At 55.1% G+C, this 25735-nt stretch overlaps 1 protein-coding gene across 2 annotated transcripts in view; it reads left to right on the top strand.

Moving 5' to 3' along the window:
• LOC132382869 (uncharacterized) overlaps positions 1-25735 on the top strand; it is a 43435-nt gene that overhangs the window by 10512 nt on the left and 7188 nt on the right. For both annotated transcript variants that reach the window (XR_009508486.1, XM_059953349.1), the window contains exons 2-9: positions 5793-5904; positions 6932-7025; positions 7858-7912; positions 16520-16660; positions 18032-18192; positions 18414-18512; positions 24512-24657; positions 25481-25652. Coding sequence is in view for 1 of the 2 variants with exons in the window: in XM_059953349.1 (XP_059809332.1) it covers positions 5793-5904; positions 6932-7025; positions 7858-7912; positions 16520-16660; positions 18032-18192; positions 18414-18512; positions 24512-24657; positions 25481-25652 (980 nt within the window). In the remaining variant the exon portion in view is untranslated. The remainder of the gene's footprint in view (positions 1-5792; positions 5905-6931; positions 7026-7857; positions 7913-16519; positions 16661-18031; positions 18193-18413; positions 18513-24511; positions 24658-25480; positions 25653-25735) is intronic.

Genomic DNA, 25735 nt, shown 5'->3' with positions numbered 1-25735 from the left:
TGTTGGAGACGGGGAAGGGTGGAGGGGAGGGACGGGGTGTAGGGTGCGGCAGAGGTGTTGGAGACGGGGCGGGGTGGAGGGGAGGGATGGGGTGTAGAGTGGGACAGAGGTGTTGGAGACGGGGAGGGGTGGAGGGGAGGGACAGGGTGTAGGGTGCGGCAGCGGTGTTGGAGACAGGGAGGGGTGTAGGGTGGGACAGAGGTGTTGGAGACGGGGAGCGACGGGGTGTAGAGTGGGGCAGCGGTGTTGGAGACGGGGAAGGGTGGAGGGGATGGACGGGGTGTAGAGTGGGACAGAGGTGGTGGAGAGGGGGAGGGACGGGATGTAGAGTGGGGCAACGGTGTTGGAGACGGGGAGGGGTGGAGGGGAGGGACGGGGTGTAGGGTGGGGCAGCGGTGTGGGAGAGAGGGAGGGGTGTAGGGTGGGACAGAGGTGCTGGAGACGGGGACGGGTGGAGTGGAGGGACAGGGTGTAGAGAGGGGCAGAGGTGTTGAAGACGGGGAGGGGTGGTGGGGAGGGACGGGGTGTAGAGTGGGGCAGCGGTGTTGAAGACAGGGAGGGGTGGTGGGGAGGGACGGGGTGTAGAGTGGGGCAGTGGTGTTGAAGATGGGGGTTGGAGGGGAGGGACCGGTTGTAGGGTGGTGCAGTGTTGTTGGAGACGGGGAGGGGTGGAGGGGAGGGACGGGGTGTAGAGTGGGGCAGCGGTGTTGGAGACTGGGGGGTGGATGGGAGGGACTGGGTGTACGTTGGGACAGAGGTGTTGGAGACGGGGAGGGTTGGAGGGGACGGACGGGGTGTAGAGTGGGACAGAGGTGCTGGAGACGGGGAGGGACGGGGTGTAGAGTGGGGCAGATGTGTTGGTGACGGGGAGGGGTAGAGGGGAGGGACGGGTTGTAGAGTATGGCAGAGGTGTTGGAGACGGGGAGGGGTGGAAGGGAGGGACGGGGTGTAGGGTGGGGCAGCGGTGTTGGAGACAGGGAGGTGTGTAGGGTGGGACAGAGGTGTTGGAGACTGGGAGGGGTGGAGTGGAGGGACAGGGTGTAGAGTGGGGCAGCGGTGTTGGAGACTGGGGGGTGGAGGGGAGGGACGGGGTGTAGGGTGGGGCAGCGGTGTGGGAGAGAGGGAGGGGTGTAGGGTGGGACAGAGGTGCTGGAGACGGGGACGGGTGGAGTGGAGGGACAGGGTTTAGAGAGGGGCAGAGGTGTTGGAGATGGAGAGGGGTGGAGGGGAGGGACGGGGTGTAGGTTGGGACAGTGGTGTTGGAGACGGGGTGTAGAGTGGGGCAGCAGCGTTGAAGACGGGGAGGGGTGGAGGGGAGGGACGGGGTGTAGATTGGGGCAGCGGTGCTGGAGACGGGGAGGTGTGTAGGGTGGGACAGAGGTGTTGGAGACGGGGAGGGGTGGAGGGGAGGGACGGGGTGTAGGGTGGGGCGGCGGTGTGGGAGAGAGGGAGGGTTGTAGGGTGGGACAGAGGTGCTGGAGACGGGGACGGGTGGAGTGGAGGGACAGGGTGTAGAGAGGGGCAGAGGTGTTGGAGATGGAGAGGGGTGGAGGGGAGGGACGGGGTGTAGAGTGGGGCAGCAGTGTTGAAGACGGGGAGGGGTGTAGAGTGGGACAGAGGTGTTGGAGACGGGGAGGGGTGGATGGGAGGGACGGGGTGTAGAGTGGGACAGAGGTGTTGGAGACGGGGAGGGGTGGAGGGGAGGGACGGGGTGTAGGGTGGGACAGAGGTGTTGGGGACTGGGAGGGACAGGGTGTAGGGTGCGGCAGCGGTGTTGGAGACAGGGAGGGGTGTAGGGTGGGACAGAGGTGTTGGAGACGGGGAGGGATGGGGTGTAGGATGGGGCAGTGATGTTGGAGACGGGGAGGGGTGGAGGGGAGGGACTGGGTGTAGGGTGCGGCAGAGGTGTTGGAGACGGGGAGGGGTGTAGGGTGGGACAGAGGTGTTGGAGACAGGGAGAGGTGTGGGAGAGAGGGAGGGTTGTAGGGTGGGACAGAGGTGCTGGAGACGGGGACGGGTGGAGTGGAGGGACAGGGTGTAGAGAGGGGCAGAGGTGTTGGAGATGGAGAGGGGTGGAGGGGAGGGACGGGGTGTTGAGTGGGGCAGCGGTGTTGAAGACGGGGAGGGGTGTAGAGTGGGACAGAGGTGTTGGAGACGGGGAGGGGTGGATGGGAGGGACGGGGTGTAGGGTGCGGCAGAGGTGTTGGAGACGGGGCGGGGTGGAGGGGAGGGATGGGGTGTAGAGTGGGACAGAGGTGTTGGAGACGGGGAGGGGTGTAGGGTGGGACAGAGGTGTTGGAGACGGGGAAGGGTGGAGGGGAGGGACGGGGTGTAGGGTGCGGCAGAGGTGTTGGAGACGGGGCGGGGTGGAGGGGAGGGATGGGGTGTAGAGTGGGACAGAGGTGTTGGAGACGGGGAGGGGTGGAGGGGAGGGACAGGGTGTAGGGTGCGGCAGCGGTGTTGGAGACAGGGAGGGGTGTAGGGTGGGACAGAGGTGTTGGAGACGGGGAGCGACGGGGTGTAGAGTGGGGCAGCGGTGTTGGAGACGGGGAAGGGTGGAGGGGATGGACGGGGTGTAGAGTGGGACAGAGGTGGTGGAGAGGGGGAGGGACGGGATGTAGAGTGGGGCAACGGTGTTGGAGACGGGGAGGGGTGGAGGGGAGGGACGGGGTGTAGGGTGGGGCAGCGGTGTGGGAGAGAGGGAGGGGTGTAGGGTGGGACAGAGGTGCTGGAGACGGGGACGGGTGGAGTGGAGGGACAGGGTGTAGAGAGGGGCAGAGGTGTTGAAGACGGGGAGGGGTGGTGGGGAGGGACGGGGTGTAGAGTGGGGCAGCGGTGTTGAAGACAGGGAGGGGTGGTGGGGAGGGACGGGGTGTAGAGTGGGGCAGTGGTGTTGAAGATGGGGGTTGGAGGGGAGGGACCGGTTGTAGGGTGGTGCAGTGTTGTTGGAGACGGGGAGGGGTGGAGGGGAGGGACGGGGTGTAGAGTGGGGCAGCGGTGTTGGAGACTGGGGGGTGGATGGGAGGGACTGGGTGTACGTTGGGACAGAGGTGTTGGAGACGGGGAGGGTTGGAGGGGACGGACGGGGTGTAGAGTGGGACAGAGGTGCTGGAGACGGGGAGGGACGGGGTGTAGAGTGGGGCAGATGTGTTGGTGACGGGGAGGGGTAGAGGGGAGGGACGGGTTGTAGAGTATGGCAGAGGTGGTGGAGAGGGGGAGGGACGGGATGTAGAGTGGGGCAACGGTGTTGGAGACGGGGAGGGGTGGAGGGGAGGGACGGGGTGTAGGGTGGGGCAGCGGTGTGGGAGAGAGGGAGGGGTGTAGGGTGGGACAGAGGTGCTGGAGACGGGGACGGGTGGAGTGGAGGGACAGGGTGTAGAGAGGGGCAGAGGTGTTGAAGACGGGGAGGGGTGGTGGGGAGGGACGGGGTGTAGAGTGGGGCAGCGGTGTTGAAGACAGGGAGGGGTGGTGGGGAGGGACGGGGTGTAGAGTGGGGCAGTGGTGTTGAAGATGGGGGTTGGAGGGGAGGGACCGGTTGTAGGGTGGTGCAGTGTTGTTGGAGACGGGGAGGGGTGGAGGGGAGGGACGGGGTGTAGAGTGGGGCAGCGGTGTTGGAGACTGGGGGGTGGATGGGAGGGACTGGGTGTACGTTGGGACAGAGGTGTTGGAGACGGGGAGGGTTGGAGGGGACGGACGGGGTGTAGAGTGGGACAGAGGTGCTGGAGACGGGGAGGGACGGGGTGTAGAGTGGGGCAGATGTGTTGGTGACGGGGAGGGGTAGAGGGGAGGGACGGGTTGTAGAGTATGGCAGAGGTGTTGGAGACGGGGAGGGGTGGAAGGGAGGGACGGGGTGTAGGGTGGGGCAGCGGTGTTGGAGACAGGGAGGTGTGTAGGGTGGGACAGAGGTGTTGGAGACTGGGAGGGGTGGAGTGGAGGGACAGGGTGTAGAGTGGGGCAGCGGTGTTGGAGACTGGGGGGTGGAGGGGAGGGACGGGGTGTAGGGTGGGGCAGCGGTGTGGGAGAGAGGGAGGGGTGTAGGGTGGGACAGAGGTGCTGGAGACGGGGACGGGTGGAGTGGAGGGACAGGGTTTAGAGAGGGGCAGAGGTGTTGGAGATGGAGAGGGGTGGAGGGGAGGGACGGGGTGTAGGTTGGGACAGTGGTGTTGGAGACGGGGTGTAGAGTGGGGCAGCAGCGTTGAAGACGGGGAGGGGTGGAGGGGAGGGACGGGGTGTAGATTGGGGCAGCGGTGCTGGAGACGGGGAGGTGTGTAGGGTGGGACAGAGGTGTTGGAGACGGGGAGGGGTGGAGGGGAGGGACGGGGTGTAGGGTGGGGCGGCGGTGTGGGAGAGAGGGAGGGTTGTAGGGTGGGACAGAGGTGCTGGAGACGGGGACGGGTGGAGTGGAGGGACAGGGTGTAGAGAGGGGCAGAGGTGTTGGAGATGGAGAGGGGTGGAGGGGAGGGACGGGGTGTAGAGTGGGGCAGCAGTGTTGAAGACGGGGAGGGGTGTAGAGTGGGACAGAGGTGTTGGAGACGGGGAGGGGTGGATGGGAGGGACGGGGTGTAGAGTGGGACAGAGGTGTTGGAGACGGGGAGGGGTGGAGGGGAGGGACGGGGTGTAGGGTGGGACAGAGGTGTTGGGGACTGGGAGGGACAGGGTGTAGGGTGCGGCAGCGGTGTTGGAGACAGGGAGGGGTGTAGGGTGGGACAGAGGTGTTGGAGACGGGGAGGGATGGGGTGTAGGATGGGGCAGTGATGTTGGAGACGGGGAGGGGTGGAGGGGAGGGACTGGGTGTAGGGTGCGGCAGAGGTGTTGGAGACGGGGAGGGGTGTAGGGTGGGACAGAGGTGTTGGAGACGGGGAGGGGTGGAGGGGATGGACGGGGTGTAGAGTGGGGCAGCGGTGTTGGAGACGGGGAGGGGTGGAGGGGAAGGACGGGGTGTAGAGTGGGACAGAGGTGGTGGAGAGGGGGAGGGACGGGGTGTAGAGTGGGGCAACAGTGTTGGAGACGGGGAGGAGTGGAGGGGAGGGACGGGGTGTAGGGTGGGGCAGCGGTGTGGGAGAGTGGGAGGGGTGTAGGGTGGGACAGAGGTGCTGGAGACGGGGACGGGTGGAGTGGAGGGACAGGGTGTAGAGAGGGGCAGAGGTGTTGAAGACGGGGAGGGGTGGTGGGGAGGGACGGGGTGTAGAGTGGGGCAGCGGTTTTGAAGACGGGGAGGGGTGGTGGGGAGGGACGGGGTGTAGAGTGGGGCAGCGGTGTTGAAGATGGGGGTTGGAGGGGAGGGACCGGTTGTAGGGTGGTGCAGTGGTGTTGGAGACGGGGAGGGGTGGAGGGGAGGGACGGGGTGTAGAGTGGGACAGCGGTGTTGGAGACTCGGGGGTGGATGGGAGGGACTGGGTGTACGTTGGGACAGAGGTGTTGGAGACGGGGAGGGTTGGAGGGGACGGACGGGGTGTAGAGTGGGGCAGAGGTGTTGGAGACGGGGAGGGGTGGTGTGGAGGGACGGGGTGTAGAGTGGGACAGAGGTGCTGGAGACGGGGGGGTGGAGGGGAGGGACGGGGTGTAGAGTGGGACAGAGGTGTTGGAGACGGGGAGGGGTGGAGGTGAAGACGGGGTGTAGGGTGGGACAGTGGTGTTGGAGATGGGGAGGGGTGGAGGGGAGGGACGGGGTGTAGAGTGGGGCAGCGTTGTTGGAGACGGGGAGGGACTGGGTGTAGGGTCTGGCCCCGGTGCTGGAGATGGGGAGTGATGTCGGAGAGTGAACAGACTGACAGTTTTCACCCTGCCCCCAGGACTGATCGACATCGCGTCTCGTCTTGGGATGCAGCTCTCGCCCCCCCGGAAGAAGATGACTGTGATGTTGATGGGGAATCACTCAGCTGGGAAAAGCTCATTCATTAACTGGTAATCCTGCACCCTCACCCATCGTCCACAGGCCCTCACCCTCCTGTTCCTCCTCTCTGCCTCTCCCTCTGTCACCAAGTTCCCCTTCCATCTCTCCTCCACCACCACTTCACCTTTGCCTCTCCTTCCCCCGCTCCCCGTGTCTCCTCCCATCTCCTCCTCCGCCTCTGCCCCTTCCCTTGCACAGCGGAGAGTGCTGAACACCACGGTGGTGGGGGGGGCCTGTGTGGATGGAGCGGAGGAGCGACAGGCTACAAGGAGGGAGGAAAAGTAAAGGGGAAGTTCAGAAGGAACAGTGTGTAAGTAGGGGCCGTGTGGAGTGATTCGGGGATCTGGAAGATGGAGGGGGTATTGATGGAGAGGGCAAGGTTGAGGAGGAAGGAGAAGGGGTCGGAGGGGAAAGGGGAGTGGTCAGGGAAGAGGGAGGGGAGGATTGAGAAAGAAAGGAGAGGGAAGAGCAGGGAGGACTGATGAGGTGAGGGGGTAGTGATGAAGGACGTAGAGGAAGGGGCAGAGGAAGGAGGGTGAGGACGAGGGCGAATGAAGAAAGGGTAGTAAGGAGGGAAGAAGAGTAGGGTACATATTGAGGAGCAAGAAGCGGGTGTGGGGAGTGAGAGAGCAAAGGTGTAGTGAGGTGGTAACGCGGAAGGGGGGGTTGGAGGTAGAGGGATGCTGGATGGAGGGTGGTAAAGCTGGGTGCTGAAAATGAAGGGGAAGGGCAGTGGGGGGGCGGGAAAGCGAGGAGAGAGTGGTGGGCTGGGATGTTGAGGCAAGGGTTATGAGGAGGGATAGGGGCAGGGAAGACGGAGGGATGGAGGGAAGGGTCCCCTTTCCTCTGCTGTACATGTGCAGCCCCCTCCCTCTTTTCCCTCCCCTATCCCAGGTCTGCCCCTTCCCCGCCCCCAACTCCGACAAGTTCATCCAGTTCCTCACTCGCTGCCACCTCCCTCACCCCCACCCCCTCTCCTCTATGCTCTCCCCCTGGTTCATCCTGTCTCTTACTGTCAGCCCCCTTCCTCTCCCCCAGGTACGTGGAAGAACATATTCAACGCACAGGCGTGGCCATCGAGACTCAGGGCTTTACTTTTGTCACCAGTGGCCGCAAAAGGGAATCGCTGACCGTGAGTTGACCCTTTCCCAGACCTTCACTCGGTGTCTGACCCCGGGAGTGTGTGGAGGGACATTCACTCTGTGTCTGACCCCGGGAGTGTGTGATGGGACGGGGTTGAGGGAGCTTCACTCTGTGTCTGACCCCAGGAGTGTGTGATGGGACAGTGTGGAGGGAGTTTCACTCTGTGTCTGACCCCGGGAGTGTGTGATGGGACGGGGTGGAGGGAGTTTCACTCTGTGTCTGACCCCGGGAGTGTGTCATTGGACGGTGGGGAGGGAGATTCACTCTGTGTCTGACCCCGGGAGTGTGTGATGGGACGGTGTGGAGGGAGATTCACTCTGTGTCTGACCCCGGGAGTGTGTGATGGGACGGTGTGGAGGGAGATTCACTCTGTATCTAACCCCTGGACTGTGTGAGGGTAGAGTGCAGAGAGCCTCACCTTGTGTCTGACCCCTGAAGTGTGCAATAGGACGGTTTAGAGGAAGCTTCACTCTGTGTCTGTCTCTGGAGAGTGTGTGATGGGACGGTGTGGAGGGAGATTCACTCTGTGTTTGACCCCGGGAGTGTGTGATGGGACGATGTGGAGGGAGTTTCACTCTGTATCTAACCCCTGGACTGTGTGAGGGTAGAGTGCAGAGAGCCTCACCTTGTGTCTGACCCCTGAAGTGTGCAATAGGACGGTTTAGAGGAAGCTTCACTCTGTGTCTGTCTCTGGAGAGTGTGTGATGGGAAGGTGTGAGGGATCTCCAAGGTCATAGGCTGCTTCTCTAGATCTGGGTCGTCAGGAAGTGTGTGTGAATGGATTCTTTTCACCCAGATGTCTTTCTTCATCTCTCCACCAGGGTAATGCAACACTCCATCTGTATCCACACTTCAAACCGCTGCAGAACATTGAAGGTAGGAATCACACAATATTCACTGCTTCTGTTGTCACCCGCAGACTACCTTCCTGTCGGGGCTAGAAATCGTGTACGGTCTTTAAATAGTAATGTCTAGAGAGCTGTTACTCTGTGTCTGACCCTGGAAGTGTGTGATGGGATAGTGTGGAGGGAGATTCACTCTGTGTCTGACCCTGGGAGTGTGTGATGGGATAGTGTGGAGGGAGATTCACTCTGTGTCTGACCCCGGGAGTGTGTAATGGGATGGCGAGGAGGGAGCTTCACTCTGTGTCTGACCCCGGGAGTGTGTGATGGGATAGTGTGGAGGGAGATTCACTCTGTGTCTGACCCTGGGAGTGTGTGATGGGATAGTGTGGAGGGAGATTCACTCTGTGTCTGACCCCGGGAGTGTGTAATGGGATGGCGAGGAGGGAGCTTCACTCTGTGTCTGACCCCGGGAGTGTGTGATGGGATAGTGTGGAGGGAGATTCACTCTGTGTCTGACCCTGGGAGTGTGTGATGGGACGGTGTGGAGGGAGCTTCACTCTGTGTCTGACTCTGGGAGTGTGTGATGGGACGGCGAGGAGGGAGCTTCACTCTGTGTCTGACCCCCTTTTTTTTATTACAAAATCCTTTATTACAAATTTCGGTGCTATACAATATATACAAAACAGTGGCAAACACAATTACTGCACTACAAATAGGCAATAGACATTACACCAGAATGTTGCTATCCCTATCCACGATGGCATTTTCACCCCGCGGAGCCCAACGGTCTCGAAACTCCTCTAAGGTCGCCGTGGACTGCGCGTGTTCTTTTTCAATGTTTACCCAGGCACGAACATACCCCCTAAACATTGCCATGCAGTCTGCCCGGGGAGATCCTCCCGCCACCCGTTTCCAAGACCCTCGGATGGCAGATTTCGCCAGCCACAGGAGCAAGTTGACTAGGACATCCTCATCTCCCCATGCCCCCTTCCTTACTGGATGACCATATATAAACAGGGTGGGGCTAAAATGCAACCAGAAGGCGAGAAGCAGCCCACGCAAATATGCAAAAAGAGGCTGCAGCCTCACACACTCCATGTACATGTGGTACACGGTCTCCTCCAGCCCGCAGAAGTGGCATGCGGGTGGGAGATCCGTGTACAAACTGAAAAACTTATTGCAGGGCACCGCTCTATGCAGCACCCTCCAGCCGAGATCCCCCAGGTGCATGGGAAGAACCCCGGCATAAAGGGACTTCCAGTGGGGACCCTCCTCACCTCTGGGTGGAAGGACCGACTGCCATGGCGTGTCGGGACGGTGTACAAGGGCAAGGAAGTGGAGGATGTGGAGTAGCAGCCCATACAGATACCTCCTACTTGCATCCCTGAATGGGACTGTGGGTATCGATGAGAGATGGCTCAAGTTGTGTGGACACGGCTCCCGGAGAAGATTGCGGGGTCTGGGCCCAACAAGCAGCTCGGCCTGAGTCGGTCCACACAACTGAGCCGCACCGAAAGCCACTGAGGTAGGGCAAGGGTCGGCCAGGACCCCGCCCTCCGACAGAGGAGGGGATTCCTGGCCTGAGGCGACCATTTTCCAGACTCTCAGTAGGTCCTGATAGAAGCCGGGCAGACGCCACAAAGCAGCACGGCTGACGCCTGCCGGTGGTAGCCGCATGTCTTCATGAAGACAGCAACCCCTCTGGAGGAAGAAGGTCGCCAACACGTGCCACCTGGGAGGGTGCTCGGCGTACAGGAATCTCTGCAGAGTCCTGAGGCGGAGAGCCGCCAGCTGCGTTCGGACGCACACCAGCGACTGTCTGCCCTCTCCCACTGGGAGACTCAAGACCGCTGCAGAAACCCAGTGTTTCCTGTGGCCCCAGAAGGAGTCCACTAACTTCCTCTGCATTCTTGCAACAAACGGGGCAGGAGGGGCCAAGGTGACCATCCGATATCACAACATGGAGGCCACCAGCTGGTTTATGACCACCACCCTGCCTCGATAGGAAAGCACCCTGAGAAGGCCTGACCAGCGCCCCAGCCGGGCCATGACTTTCGTCTCCAGGTCCTGCCAGTTCGCCAGCCAGGTCTCCCCAGAAGGACTCAGGTAGACTCCCAGATAGAGGAGACGCCTAGTACTCCACTCAAAAGCTCTCATCTCCTCTGGCAGGGAGTCCACCTGCCATTGACCCACTAAGAGTCCGGAACATTTCGCCCAGTTGATCCTGGCGGAGGATGCTGCCGAGAAAACGTCTTGGCACTCGCGCATCCTCTGCAGGTCATTGGGATTTGTCATCATGAGGAGTACATCATCGGCGTAGGCCGAGAGGATGACCTCCATGTCCGGTTCACGCAGAACCAGACCTGTCAGCCTTCGCCGCAGGAGGCTCAGGAATGGCTCAACACAGATCGTGTACAATTGACCAGACATGGGGCATCCCTGACGTACTCCTCTCCTGAAGGGAATGGGCGCTGCCAGTGATCCATTGACCTTAACAAGGCATTCTGTGGCAGAGTATAGGAGCCGAACTCGGGCCACAAAGTGTAGTCCGAGCCCAATGCCCTGCAGAGTGCCCACCAGGAAACTGTGGTCTACCTGGTCAAATGCCTTCTCCTGGTCAAGAGAAAGAAACGCTGCCGGAGACCCAGTCTCCTGCTGCAGGTGGATCAGGTCAGAATCAGAATCGGAATCAGACTTTAATCGCCAAGTACCTGTGCACATACAAGGAATTTACTTCCGGCAGATGTTGTCTCTCTGCTCATAACAATAATAATGATAAATATAAATGAAAATATAGATTATACATACAGGTAGTGCAATTGAAGTAATAGTTAGCCGACAGTTAACCGGCAGTTAACTGTTCAGCAAAGTGACCGCAGTAGGGAAAAAACTTCTCCAGTGCCTATTAGTCTTAGTCTGGAGGGATCTGAAGCGCCTACCAGACGGAAGCAGTTCAAACAGTCCGTGCGCAGGATGGGAGGAGGCCTTTATGGTGTTCCCCGCCCTCTTCTTCAACCTGGAAGAGTACAGGTCCACAATAGAGGGCAGGGAGGCTCCAATGATGCACTCGGCAGTCCTCACTGTGCGCTGTAGTCTGGTTCTATCCTGCTTGGTGGCGGCTCCAAACCACACAGTGATGGAGGTGCACGGACAGACTCAATGACTGCAGTATAGAACTGCAGCAGCAATTCCTGAGGCAGACCATATTTCCTCAGGTCCCGTACTAGGTGGACATTGTCCTGGATGGAGCGGCCCGGGACTGTGTAAGATTGGTCAGGATGAATCACCTGTCTCAGTACTGAACCAAGACGGTTGGCCATCGCCCGGGCGAAGATCTTGTAGTCCGCGCACAAGAGGGAGACCGGGCGCCAGTTCTTTAGCAGGCGAAGGTCTCCCTTCTTGGGCATCAGGACCACAACAGCTCTCCGCCATGAGAGGGGCATTTCCCCGGTGGCTAGGCTCTCCCCTAGAACAAGGCTGTAATCGACCTCTAAGACATCCCAAAAAGCCTGATAAAACTCTACACTCAGACCATCTAAGCCAGGGGATTTACCCCTCTGGAGTTGCTGAAGGGCAATTGACAGCTCCTCCCAAGTCAGGGGAGCATCCAGACGCGCTGCGTCTTCTGGGCTGACCTTTGGTGAATCTTCCCAGACCTCACTGCACGCCCCCGCATTTGACGGATCCGGTGAGAATAAGGACCGATAGAAAGTGCGGACTTCTTTGGTAATTTCGTCGGGATCCGTGATGGAGGAGCCATCAGCAGCCAGTAGCTCCACCAGCTGCTTTTGAACTCCCCGTCACTTCTCCAACGAGTAGAAGAAGGGTGAGCCGTGGTCCAAATCTTGCAGCATTTGGATCCGCGACCTCACATACGCACCTCGGGACTGCTGAAGCTGCAGATTCCTTAGTGCGTCTTTCTCCTGGTATTCCTGCCACATTTGATGGTCTCCACTGGTCGGACCAAGACAGGACTCTAGGTCAAGCAACGCTCTCTCAAGCCGCTCAATCTCAGAGCCCCGCCTCTTTGTCGACCCCCTAGTGTACTCCCGACATAAAAACCGGATGTGGGCCTTGCCCACATCCCACCACAGCCACAGGGAGCTGAACTCTCTCCGTCTCTCTCTCTCCAGGTGGCCCAGAACGCTCGGAATGAATCCCAGAATCGGCTGTCCTCCAGCGGCCGGTTGTTAAAGTGCCAATACCCGGATCCCACCCAAGGGTGCAGAGGAGTAAATTCCATCCATACAAGGTGATGATCCGAGCACGACACCGGCCGCATGGAGGACGCCGACACGCGGGAGACATAAGCCCGAGAGATATACAGGCAGTCTATCCGGGAACCCCCCTCTCTAGATCTTCTGGAGAAGGCGCTAGAGTCAGGGTGAAGATTCCGCCAGCTGTCCACCAAGACTAGCTCCTTTAACTTTTTCGCCAATGCTGGGTTGCGTTGGAGGCCCGAGCGGTCCTCCACCTCGAGGGTACAGTTGAAGTCTGCCCCGAGGATGACGCAGTCCTCCGGGTCGATGGAACTCAGCAAGGCGGACAGCTAACAGAATAGGCGCGTCTGCATCACCCCGCGCCTCGGAGCGTACACGTTGATAAAATGTAACGGTACTCCATCCAGGCGCACAGCCAAGTGGAGCAGACGGCCGGGCACAACATCGTGGACTCCTACGATTTCTGGCCGGAAGGTTGGGGCCAACAGGATCGCCACCCCACTAGAGTTGGAGCTAAGGTGACTCATGTAGACCCCGCCCTGCCACTCCAGGAGCCAAGCGGACTCGTCTCCCGGGGTGGTATGGGTTTCCTGCAGGAAACTCACCGCGTATCTCCCATCCCTGAGGACTGTTATATCTGCAGAGAGGACCCCTGCTACCGTTTACATTGAGACTAGCTATGGTAAGCTTCATGTCGGGAGCACACTAGGCCTCAGCACCAGTCCCCTTCCCACTGAGAGCGATGGCGCCCTCAGCCGCACTCTCCCGAAGAAAACCAAGAATATCCTTTGCTTTCCGGGCCCGACTGCTACCATCGCTATCCTGTGACCCACCATCTCCCGAAGGAGCGAGGCTGCTTTTCATCCTGATGTCCCACACCAGGTCATCCAGGAAGGATTTCAGCTACCATCTGTCATTCCCTGACACAGCATTCCTCTTCCCCTTCCCCTTCCGTCTGAGGATGACCCTCAGGGACTTCACCAGCCTCGGCATGCTAGGCCAGCGAAGCGAGGCTAGTTTAGGCTGATGCTTTGCACCCACGGAGGAGTGAATAAACTCTCTGATCTCCTCCACAGGTATCAATGGGGATTTCTCTGGAGGGGTGAGGATGTCCATTGTCTCCCTGTCAAATGAATCCCCCTCCAACCCCTCACTGCAGACAGATCCCCCACTGTCCTCCTCATGCGGTGTATAAGGTGGCTGCCCCTGTAACCTACACTGCACAGCGGGTACCTCCCCTATACCTTCCCGCTCCACCGTCGCAGCAGTCTTACCCACAGTTGCAACGATGGAGGGAAAATCCCAAGGGACTCCCTGCAGGCCATTAGTTGATGGGGTCGGCATGCAGGTTATGTCACCCTCCCCAGGAGACAGGCATGAAGGGGACCCCAGCAGCTCTGGTCCAATGGATTCACCGGCAGCCTGATGCTGACTGTGAGAGAGCCTGGTCTCCTCTCCACGTACTACTTAATAAATTTGCCTCCAGGGAGGCGCTTACTGCTAAGTCCTGGGTGGAGGGCTCCAGGTCTGTTTTAGGCGTGCAAACAGGCCCAGCACTAGCTTCCTGCACAACCACACCACCCACCACAGGACTGGTGGCTACATCTGGGGATTCAGGGTTAGACACAACTTCCACCCGGATCCCCACCCCTTTCTGGGACTCCCCCTCATCTACATTCTCTGCCCCCTTGGGGGAACAATCCCATCTCCTCTTCAAGCCGGAGGAGCACACAGGTGCGGAATTCACCGACAGCGCGGTACTCTCCGCTCCTATCGCCCCGTCCAACCGTACGCTTCCCCGAGCCTCCCTCTCCACCTCAGGGCAAATGGGCGTGAGCTCTGCGGTCTCGGGGGCCGACTTCTTAATGTGTTTCGATTTCTTCCTCGCTTTCTCGCCCCGCACAGACTCCACCCCATCCCTCGCCTGAACCTCCCTGCACATAGCCCCAGGAACACTCGCCTGAACCACAGGGGTAGGAGCAGAGACTGGAACAGATGTAGGAACAGGGACAGGGTTAGAGAGAGGGTCAGGGGCAGGAGCAGGAGCAGGGGCCAGCACAGGTGTAGGAGCAGGAATGGGATCAGGGGCAGAGTTAGCTGGGGTACTAGTTCCTGAAGTGGACTCCCTGGGTTTTCGGGTGCTAGGACAGTCCCTCCTAAAGTGCCCCACCTCCCCGCACGCATGGTACCGTGGGCGCTCAGAGCTCCAATACACCTGATAATCTATCCCCTCGTGCCGGACAGTAAACCGGCCCTCAACTTCATCCTCCCTTTCCAGTTTCATGAATACCTGTCGCCGGAAAGAGATTACGGTCCGGAGGGTGCGTCTCCTGAATTTGTGCCTGACGGCAGTTATTTCTGACCATACTTGCCCCAAGCAGGCTAGTGTGGGAAGCAGGTCCTAGTTGGGGATGAAAGGCTGTACGTGACCGAGGACGATGCGTTGTGTGGGAGCTGTCACTAGCTCCATCTGTAAAAAGATGCCCTCCACCGTGATCCCTCTACTGAGGGCCCGATGCACCAACTCATCATTCCTCAGGTAAAACACTGCCTTCCCGAACTCTTTCTCAGCGGCCAAAACACCATCTCTCCCCAACAAGTCCTCCATGGCCTCCGCGCACTTTTCCAGCGTAGTTCCAGTTCGCAAAATACATTGCACCCCACGTTCAACTTTCACCGTCCGAAACAGGGCGTTGTCCGAGGCCGGAGAGGCAGCCGCCTTTGCATAACTCCCCGAAAGCCTGCGACTCCCTGAAGACTGGTCCGGCATGTTACTTGTGTGTCCGAACCGAGAATGATACGGTGGTGCTGGTTATAAAGTCTCGGAGTGAGTTGAGTAACTGGCGGGAAAAGTTTGTACTCGACGGTACCTTGCTGGCTCCGTGCCAGAAATTCCAACGCCAGGAAAGGCTCCGTTAGTCCTGTAGAAACTTCCAGGCCGTGAGAGGTCGAGACGTCTCAAACGATGTTTCGGCTCCGACACCGAACGAGAATCCCGGCGATAGAAATGGAAGGAGGTTGCCCCGATGTCAGTGGGGCCAAGCAACGTCGTTTGTCTCCGGTTTTTGGAGCGAACCTGCTTCCTGGCGAGTTGCCAGCCGCCACAGCAGCGTGCTACACATTTCGCAGCCGTCAACGAACCCCGTCCAAACTGGCAGAAAAACTCCAAACGAAGCTTCCACTCTAAACCAGCTGCTCACTTAGCTGTTCAAGAGACGTTTCAAACCAATTTCCAAGTAAATCACGACCTTCATAAAGCAGTTTTTCCTCGATTTCTCCCAGCGCAATCAGAACAGCTCCACTCTGTGACTGACCCCGGGAGTGTGATGGGACGGTGTGGAGGGAGCTTCACTCTGTGTCTGAACCCGGGAGTGTGTGATGGGACGGTGTGGAGGGAGCTTCACTCTGTGTCTGAACCCGGGAGTGTGTGATGGGAAGGTGTGGAGGGAGCTTCACTCAGTGTCTGACCCTGGGAGTGTGTGATGTGACAGTGTGGAGGGAGCTTCACTCTGTGTCTGACCCCGGGAGTGTGTGATGTGACGGTGTGGAGGGAGTTTCACTCTGTGTCTGACCCCGGGAGTGTGTGATGGGACGGTGTGGAGGGAGATTCATTCTGTGTCTGACTCTGGGAGTGTGTGATGGGATGGTGTGGAGGGAGATTCATTCTGTGTCTGACTCTGGGAGTGTGTGATGGGACAGTGTGGAGGGAGATTCACTCTGTGTCTGACCCCGGGAGTGTGTGATGGGACAGTGTGGAGGGAGCTTCACTCTGTGTCTGACCCTGGGAGTGTGTGATGGGAAGGTGTGGAGGGAGCTTCACTCAGTGTCTGACCCTGGGAGTGTGTGATGTGACAGTGTGGAGGGAGCTTCACTCTGTGTCTGACCCCGGGGGTGTGTGATGTGACGGTGTGGAGGGAGTTTCACTCTGTGTCTGACCCCGGGAGTGTGTGATGGGACGGTGTGGATGGAGTTTCACTCTGTGTCTGACCCTGGGAGTGTGTGATGGGACGGTGTGGAGGGAGCTTCACTCTGTGTCTGATCCCGGGAGTGTGTGATGGGACGGTGTGGAGGGAGCTTCACTCTGTGTCTGAACCCGGGAGTGTGTGATGTGACGGTGTGGAGGGAGTTTCACTCTGTGTCTGACCCTGGGAGTGTGTGATGGGACAGTGTGGAGGGAGCTTCACTCTGTGTCTGATCCCGGGAGTGTGTGATGGGACGGTGTGGAGGGAGCTTCACTCTGTGTCTGACCCCGGGAGTGTGTGATGTGACGGTGTGGAGGGAGATTCACTCTGTGTCTGACCCTGGGAGTGTGTGATGGGATAGTGTGGAGCAAGATTCAGTTTATGCCTGACCACGCAAGTTTATGACGGGACATTGCAAAGGGAGCCTCACCCCCCAGCCTCTCTCCACCCTGATAGGAGTGTCGGACTACCTCAGCACAGAGATCTCCACTTCGAAGCAGAAGAAGTTCAGCCTCGTCACGTTTATCGACACGCCAGGACTGGTGGATGGTGACATGAAGTATCCATTCGATGTGGACCAAGCTATCCTCTGGCTGGGTGAGTGTCCAGGGCACCCACAGGATCCTTCCCACCATGACTTCCCTCTCCATGAACCCCTCCCTCCCCTATCTTCCCATCTGTGTGATGACCTCCTCACTCCCCTACACCACTACAGGAGGGGCCGCCTCAAGAAGGCAATGTCTGCCGTCAAAAATCTCCACCGTCCAGGCCACGCTCTCTTCCCACAGCTCCCATCGGGCAGGAGGTACAGAAGCCTGAAGTCCCACACCACCAGGTTCAGGAACAGCGGCTTACCTTCAACCATTCGGTTTTGACCCAACCGGCTCAACCCGAATCACTGTCTTCATACGGAAACACTGTGACTGTTTGAACTAAAATAGACTTCGGTTTCATCTCTAAATGTGCTCTTTCTTGTAAGAATGACCACAGTTGGAGTATTTTGAGCAGTTATGGGCTTCTTATCTGAGAAAGGATGTGTTGCCATTGGAGAGGGTCCAGAGGTGGTTCACGGGAATTATCCCAGAACGAAAGGGTCAATGTATATTGGGTGTTTGATGGCTCTGGACCTGTATTCACTGGTGTTCAGAAGGTTAAGGCAGGATTTGAACCTATCAAATATTGAAAGGCGTAGATAGAGAGGATATAGTGGGTGAAGTCCAACACCACAGGGCACAGCCTCAGAATACAAGAACATCCATTTACAACAGAAATCAGGAATTTTTCATCCAGAGGGTATTAAATCCATGAAATTCATTGATGGCTGTGGAGGCCAAGTATTTGCGTATATTTAAAGCAGAGCTTGAGAGGTTCTTGTTTAGTAGGAGCATCAAAGGTTACGGAGAAAAGGCAGAAGAAAGGGGTTCAGAGAAGTAATAAAACAGCCATGATGGAACTGACTCAATGAACTGAATGGCTTAATTCTGCTCCTATGTCTTATGGTCTATTGTTCTATAACTGAGGTTTATTCAGTAGTTGAAGGATCTACAAGTTGAATCTCCACTGGTTAGTTGATCCATGTTCTGCTTCAAAAAACCCTCTTGGACATATCCTATAAATTCTGCCCCTCCTAAGTTTTGTATGTGAGGAGTTCCAGCACAAAATACTTGAATAAGAGTTCACAACACTGCAGTGTAACTTCTCAACTCTTGAACAAACTGGGAGCATCAAGAGGAGAAAATTTTAGGAGAATTCTGACATGGCTGCCATTGACCATAGATTAATTACCTTTCTCTCCTGTCTTCCTCTCCCTCTTTCCCCCACATCCCCTACCCTCTCCCACCCGACATCCTCCTCCCTCTGTCCCCATCAATACTCCCTCCTTTCCCGTCTGAACTCACTCTCTCCATCTGTCCCTCCCATCTTCCTTTTATCCCCTCACCAATTCCTCGGTTCCCCCCCCCCCCCCAGGGCAACTGTGTGAACTGGTGTTCGTTTTCTTCGACCCCATGGGTCAAGCACTGTGCAAGCGGACGTTGAACATTGTGGAGCGGCTCAATGAGACCCAGGGGGACAAAATCCGATTCTACCTCAGCAAAGCTGACGAAGCAGGGATCGAGACTGACCGGCAGGTGGGGATGTGCAGCCCGAAACCTCGTTGACTGTCTGTCCCAGCCAGCCCTCCGCCCCTGACCATGGGAGGGGGGGGGGGGGGGCGGGGAGCAATCTCACCCATCCATCCAGCTTGATATTTCCTGTTCTATTGGTTCTTCCAATGGCCCTGGGTAACCACAGCTTCTGTTTCTCCTCCCCTTCCCTGCCCTTTCCACCCCACCCTTCCTCCCCCATACAGCGAGTGATGATGCAGATCGTCCAGGAACTGTGCAAACGGCCCGGTCTGAACAAATGTGGCTTTGACATGCCCACCATCTACATCCCTCACCCCAACAAGGTAAGGCTGGTCCCTCTCTGGGTGTGGAGGGTGTGAGAAAGAGAGAGAGAGAGAATGGAGACCAGTGTCACGGCACAGGGAACAGGGAAAATTTTTCAGCAGCAGCATCACAGATAGGTTCAGACCACACGCAAGACATCAAATATACATTCATTCAGACAGAAGTCACTGGGTATCCAGATTAAGCAGGAGGAACTGAACAGGTCACCCATGGAAAGAAATAGAGTGAAAGTATCGGGACGAGTCTCTTCATCAGGACTGGAAAGGAAGGGGGAAGAAGGCAGAATAAGAAAGTGGGGCGAGGAATACAAATTGGCAAACTTCAAAGATGAAAGTGAATTTATTATCGAAGTATGTACTTGTAAAAGTTACCTGTTACGTACCCCATAATAGGTTAAAAGAACCAGCAGAGATGGAACACACCTGGAGTCTGGTTCTGCTGTTAACAAACACAATTTTATTAGTAACTACATAATATAGTATTACAAAGCCAGATAAATCAAACAGGTTAGCAGAGTTTATGCTTGTATAAGTGTGTAAGCCCAAACTTCTTCAAGCTTAGGTGGTAAGTGATACGGTCTTACGATGGTATATAAACAAAGTCAGTTCCGTGAGTTGAGTAGAATTGAACAGAACAGAGAGGGAGGTGATTTGTTATCCAAGTAAGCCGATGCCGTTGATCTTCCCGTTGTCTTCTGAAAACCAACTGTGACCACATTAAGGGTACCGTCTTCACACGGTAAAGCTATCAACCCAGGCAAGGGTTAAACACACCGATAGCTTTCCACAGGTCATCCCTTTTCCACACTGTGAGAGCCACTGATCGATTCTCCCGATCGATCCTCAAAACCCACCCTTTCGTGGGCACTCAAAGCTCGTCCAGTGTCTGTTTCGTCTGTGTGTCTGCCAGAAAGTCAGCTGACCTTGTAGATAGATCCAAAAATGCTGAACACCAGCTGTCCATTATATGGCTTCGCCCTTCCATCACCATAGTGACTCACGAGCCTCTCTCTCTGAGAGAGAGAGTGTGCCACAGAGGCACACTGATTTTTAAAGGCACAGCCCATAATGAATAAATCTTAGGATTTCGTCACATACCATATTCCACTTTAATGAAAAGCTGTTGAATTCATGTGTGGACAAAGACTGACAAGGGATCTGTTCTCATCATTTTGTACACCTCGATAAGAACTCTCCTCGTTCTCCTGCACACCAGGAAGTACGGTACTGATCTATCGGGACTTAATTCAGGCAGCACGGTAGCTTAGCAGTTAGTGTTACTCTTTATAGGCCGGCCATCACGGTCGGGGTTCAGTTCCCGCCACAGTTTGTAAGGAGTTTGCACGTTCTTCCCGTGATGCTGTGGGTGTGCTCCTCCTGCTGCAGTCCGGGCTCGTGCAGTGAAGGTTACTGCACTGCGGATGCTCTGTCGGCACCAGAAGTGTGACAACACTTGCACACTGCCCCAGCACATCCCTTGGACTGTATTGGTCGTTGACACACACCGCAGATTTCACTGTACATGTGACAAGTAAAGCTGATCTTGATCTTTTATCATCTTTATTCAAACTCTCCCTATAAGTCAGATCCTCAACTCCAAGCTAATTCTGTGTAATTCTCTTTATGCACTTTCAAATTCATTCATATCTTTCCTATAGGTGGGTGACCAGAACTGCACACTCTACTCAAATTTGGTCACGCCAACGCCCCTTGAACAACTTCAGTGCCTTGATTTATGAAGGCCAATGAGTCAAAACCTCCCTATCAATCTGTGACACAGCATTCAAAGAATTATCCAGATCCTTATGCTCTACAGCACTCCTTAGCGCCTTACCGTCCGCTGTGTAAGTCCTACCCTGGTTTGTCCTCCAAAAGTGCAACACCACCAATTTTGTCTGCCTTAAATTCCATCTGCCATTTTCAGCCCATTTCCCAGCTGGTCCAAATCCCACTGCAAGCTTTGATAGTCCTCCTCACAGGCCAATACACTCCCAACATTGGAAAGTAAAATTGATTATCCAAGTTTGCATTCATTGTCTTGCAAGCATTTAAAGGGAAGATGAAATACAGTAGAATTTTGCAAAAACCTATACATGAACAGATGACACAAATAACCAATGTGCAAAAGAAGACAAACTACAAATAGAAATTGTAAAGATCTCCATAGATGCTGACAGACTTACTGAGTTCCTCCAGCATTTTGTGCATGTGTTATACGAACATTATACAAGGCAGTATTTGACAGAAAACTGTATGAGACATCAAAGGGTATGGGGTGAAAGCAGGGGAGTGGGGATGACTGGAAGAGTTGGATCAGCCCATGATTGAATAGCAGAGCAGATTTGATGGGCCGAATGGCCTACTTCTGCTCCTATACCTTATGGTCTTATGAGACGTTGGTGAGACAGCCCTTGGAGTACTGTGTGCAATTCTGTTCACCCAGCTATAGGAAGGCTGTGATTAAGCTGGAGAGATTAGAGAAAGATTCTTGGGGTATTGAGTTATGAGAGACTGACAGGCAGGGGCTGAGAATAGAGCTGCTGGATTACAAGCAGAGGCAGAGTGTAGTGAGACCATCAGGAAAGACAGGCAGATGATGGGGCAAAATTGGAGTCAGTGAGATGAGTTGCAGTGGAAAAGGAAGGCAAAAAGGGTGATGGATACAAGACTGAAGGTGTTGTATTTAAATGTACACAGTAGAACAGAATAAAGTAGATGATCAGGTAGCATAGTTAGAGATTGGCAGGTATGATGTTATGGACATCACTGAGTTGTGTCTGAAAGATTATAATTGGGAGATTAATATCCAAGGATAATCTTTGTATTGAAACAACAGGCAGATGGGCCGAGGGAGTGGGGTGGCTCTGATGGTAAAATGTAAAATCAAATCCTTAGAAGGAGGTGACATAGGATCAGAAGATGTAGAACCCTTGTGGGTGGAGTTTAGACTAAGGATGAAAAGATCCTGATGAGAGTTATGTACAGGCCTCTGGACAGTAGCAGAACACAAAAATTGCAAAGGAGATAGAAAGGACATGTAAACAAGGCAATGCTACAGTCATCATGGGGGATTTCTATATGCAGGTAGATTGGAAAAAACAGGTTGGTGCTGGATCCCAAGCGAGAGATTTTGTAGAATGCTGCAAGAAGGCTTTTCAGAGCAGCTCGCAGTTGCGCCCACTAGGGGGTGAGCTATTTTGGATTGGGTGTTGTGTCACTCCGCTCTTTAAGAAGGGGCCAAGGAAACAAGAAGGAAATTATAGACCTGTTAGCTTGACATCGGTGGTTGGGAAGTTGTTGAAGTCGATTGTCAAGGATGAGGTAATGGAGTACCTGGAGGCATATGACAAGATAGGCAGAACTCAGTATGGTTTCCTTAAAGGAAAATCCTGCCTGACAAACCCAGTGCAATTTTTTTGAGGAAATTACAAGTAGGCTAGACAAGGGAGATGCAGTGGATGTTGTGTATTTGGATTTTCAGAAGGCCTTTGACAAAGTGCCGCACATGAGGCTGCTAAACAAGATAAGAGCCCATGGAATTATGGGAAAGTTACATACGTGGATAGAGCATTGGCTGATTGGCAGGAAACAGAGTGGGAATAAAGGGATCCCATTCCGGTTGGCTGCCGGTTACCAGTGGTGTTCCACAAGGGTCTGTGTTGGGGACGCTTCTTTTTACGTTGTATATCAACGATTTGGATTATGGAATAGATGGCTTTGTGGCTAAGTTTGCTGATGATATAAAGATAGGTGGAGGGGCCGGTAGTGCTGAGGAAACAGAGAGTCTGCAGAGTGACTTGGATAGATTGGGGGAATGGACAAAGAAGTGGCAAATGAATTACAAAGTCGGAAAGTGTACGGTCATGCACTTTGGTAGAAGAAATAAATGGGCAGACTATTATTTAAATGGGGAGAGAATTCAAAGTTCTGAGATGCAACAGGACTTGGGATTCCTCGTGCAGGATACCCTTAAGGTTAGCCTCCAGGCTGAGTCGGTGGTGAAGAAGGCAAATGCAATGTTGGCATTCATTTCTAGGGGAATAGAGTATAGGAACAGGGATGTGATTTTGAGGCTCTATAAGGCATTGGTAAGACCTCACTTGGAATACTGTGTGCAGTTTTGGGCTCCTTATTTAGGAAAGGATGTGCTGACATTGGAGAGGGTTCAGAGAAGGTTCACTGGAATGATTCTGGGAATGAGAGGGTTAACATTGAAGACCGTTTGACCGCTCTTGGACTGTACTCCTTGGAGTTTAGAAGAATGAGGGGGGACCTCATGGAAACATTTTGAATATTGAAAGGCATGGACAGAGTGGATGTGGCAAAGTTGTTTCCCATGGTGGAGAGTCTAGTACGAGAGAACACGATTTGAGGTTTGCATACTGAACAGAGAGGCGAAAAGATTTTTTTTAGCCAGAGGTGGTGAATCTATGGAATTTGTTGCCACAGGCGGCAGTGGAGGTCAAGTCATTGGGTGTATTTAAGGCAGAGATTGATAGGTATCTGAGTAGTCAGGGCATCAAAGGTTATGGTGAGAAGGCGGGGGAATGGGACTAAAGGGGAGATTGGATCAGCTCATGATGAAATGGCAGAGCACAGTCGATGGGCCGAATAGCCCCAACTTCTGCTCCTTTGTCTTATGATCTAATGAACTGGATTTGATTAGGGAACTTAAAGTCAAGGAACCCTTGGGGGCAGTGATCATAATATGATAGAATTCACCCTGCAATTTGACAGTGTGAAGCCAAAGTCAGATACATCAGTATTACATTGGAGTAAGGGAAATTGAGAGAGGAGCTGGCTAAAGTTGATTGGAAGGGTGCTGTAGCTGGGATGAGACCCTTCAGCAGGACTGGAGAAAAAAATGAGTGGAGTTAAAAGGGGAGGGGAGGAAGAAACACAGGGTGATAGGTGAAACTGAGAGGCGGAGGGCTGAAGTAATGAGCTGAGAAGTTGATTGGTGTAAAAGATACAGGGCTGTAGAAGGGGGAGTCTAATAGGAGATGACAGAAATCCTTGGAAAAAAAGGAGTGGAGGAGCACCAGAGATAGACAGGAATGAGGTAAGGTGAGAGAGGGAAAAGGGAATGAAGAATGGTGAAGGTAGTGGGAGGTGCATTACTAGAGGTTAGAGAAATCGATGCTCATGCCATCAGGTTGGAATACAAGGTGTTGTTCCTTCAACCCGTCTGTGGCCTCATCATGACAGTAGAGGAGGCCGTGGATAGACGTATCAGAAGAGTGATGAGGCCTACTCAGGTTGGAGCATTTGAGGCCACACTCAGGTTGGAAGAACAATACAATGTATTCCGTCTGGATAGCCTCCAACCTGATGGCATAAATATCGATTTCTCAAACTTCCTGCAATTGTAAATTTCCCCATTCTGAGTCTGTTACCTCCCTCTGTGTTGCTTCTCCTCCTTTCTCTCCTCACATGGCCCTCTCTACTCTCCTATCAGTTTCCCTCTTCTTAAGCCATTTACTTTTCCCTCCGATCACTTCCCAGATTATCACATCATACCCACCACCTTCCCCTTCTGGTCTCACCTCTCACCTGCTAGGTAGTACTACCTCTTCCCCACCTCCTTATTCTGGCTTCTCAGTCCTGATAAAGGGTCTTGGCCTGAAACATTGTCTGGCAGTATATCCTTCCTTAGATAAGAGACCCCAAACTGCTCACAGTACTCCAAGTGTGGTTTGACAAATGCCTTATGAAGCCTTGGCCTCACATCCTTCCCGAGTGAGAAATGGTACATGGTCTCCTAACTTCCCATTCCTGGCGTCCACCATTTGCTCTTGGGTTCTGTTTCTGTTGAGTGTGAATTGTAAAGTGTGACAGGACAGAAACAAGCATTCAGGCCAACCTGCCCATGTGGCTTAGGTTCCTGTCCGGGTTGGTTCCATTCAAAAGAGGCAGCGTGGAACTTGTGGGTGGTTGGGTGGGTGCATGTGTGAGAAGCGCCTGCCATACAAGTTTAACCCTCTCTGTCCCACCTTCAGCCCAGTCGGTGTGTGAATCAGATTGAGGAGGTCTGTCGCACCATCGAAAAGGCCATCAGCCAGACGGTGCAGAAGACCCTGAACCAGCTGGAGCGCGACTGTCTTCTCCTCACTAGCACGGTGGACCGGAGGCTGCAGGAGGACAGGTGAGTTGCTCCTCCCTCTCGTTTGCCCAGCTGACGTTCCTTTTTCCATCCTGTCTCCCCATCCAGTATCTCTCTTCTCATCTGTTGTTTCCCCGTCTAGTTTCTGGTTTCCCGTCTTCCATCTCCCATCTGTCTTTTGTCTGGTTCCAGCTGGTGTCCATTTCCCTGGCTGGATTCCATGACCCACCTCCTGTCTCCCCGGACAGTTTTCATCTTTCATCCTCCTGGACTGGCTTCCACATACCCCTTCCCAGCTTCCTGGCCACTTTCTGTCTTGCCCCTTCCTGGCTTCTCTCCAACTTCCTCCTTCCCAGCTGGTTTTCATTTCTTCTCCCCTCCCCACTGCCATCTGCCTGCCTGCTTTTGATCAGTTTCTGCCCCCCCCTCCCTTCCAAATCTCTGTCTGGTTTCCATTTCTCCTGTCCCAACTGGTATCAGGTCCTCTCCCCCATCTCTCTGCCTGGCTTCCATTTCCATTTCTGTTTCGCTTCTCCTGGCTATATTCTGTCTGCCTTTTCTTATCTCTTTAGTTGGTTTCGGTTTACATTTCCCTTTCCTGTCTGGCTTTTATTTCCTCTGTCACGGCCAGTTTCCATTTCTATTGTCCTCTGTTGCCCAGCTTCTGTCTCCCATCTCCTCAGATGTTCCCATTTCTCCTTTACTGGCTAGTTTCCATTTCCCCTTTCCTGTCTGGTTTCTGTTTCCCCTGTACCACCAGGTTTCCATCTCCCTGGCTGGTTTCCATTACAGTTTACCCTCTTCCCTACCCAGTTTCTGATTCCCCTCTTCCATCAACCTGACAATTTCTCCCTCTCCTCTCCAGCCTGGCTAGTGTCCGGAACCGGAGGGCCCAGTCCAAGGGCTGCCTGCTGGGATTTCTAGGTCTGTTGGTGCCCACCTTCCTGTTGGTCAGTCTGGTGCTGGGAAGTATGTCCACAGAGGTGGCCAGTATCCTGCTGGGCGAACACGGGACCCAGACGCTGCAGGTTTACCTGGTGAGTCTAGAGGCTGCCATGGAATTGGTCAAACCAGCAGTGTGCCTGAATGGGATTGGACTACGATGGGATGGGAAGGGATT

This window comes from Hypanus sabinus, chromosome 29 (genome assembly GCF_030144855.1).
Source record: "Hypanus sabinus isolate sHypSab1 chromosome 29, sHypSab1.hap1, whole genome shotgun sequence".
Lineage (NCBI taxonomy): Eukaryota > Metazoa > Chordata > Chondrichthyes > Myliobatiformes > Dasyatidae > Hypanus > Hypanus sabinus.
The sequence above is the reverse complement of the archived record's forward strand: the minus strand, read 5'-3'. Positions and strand labels throughout refer to the sequence as shown.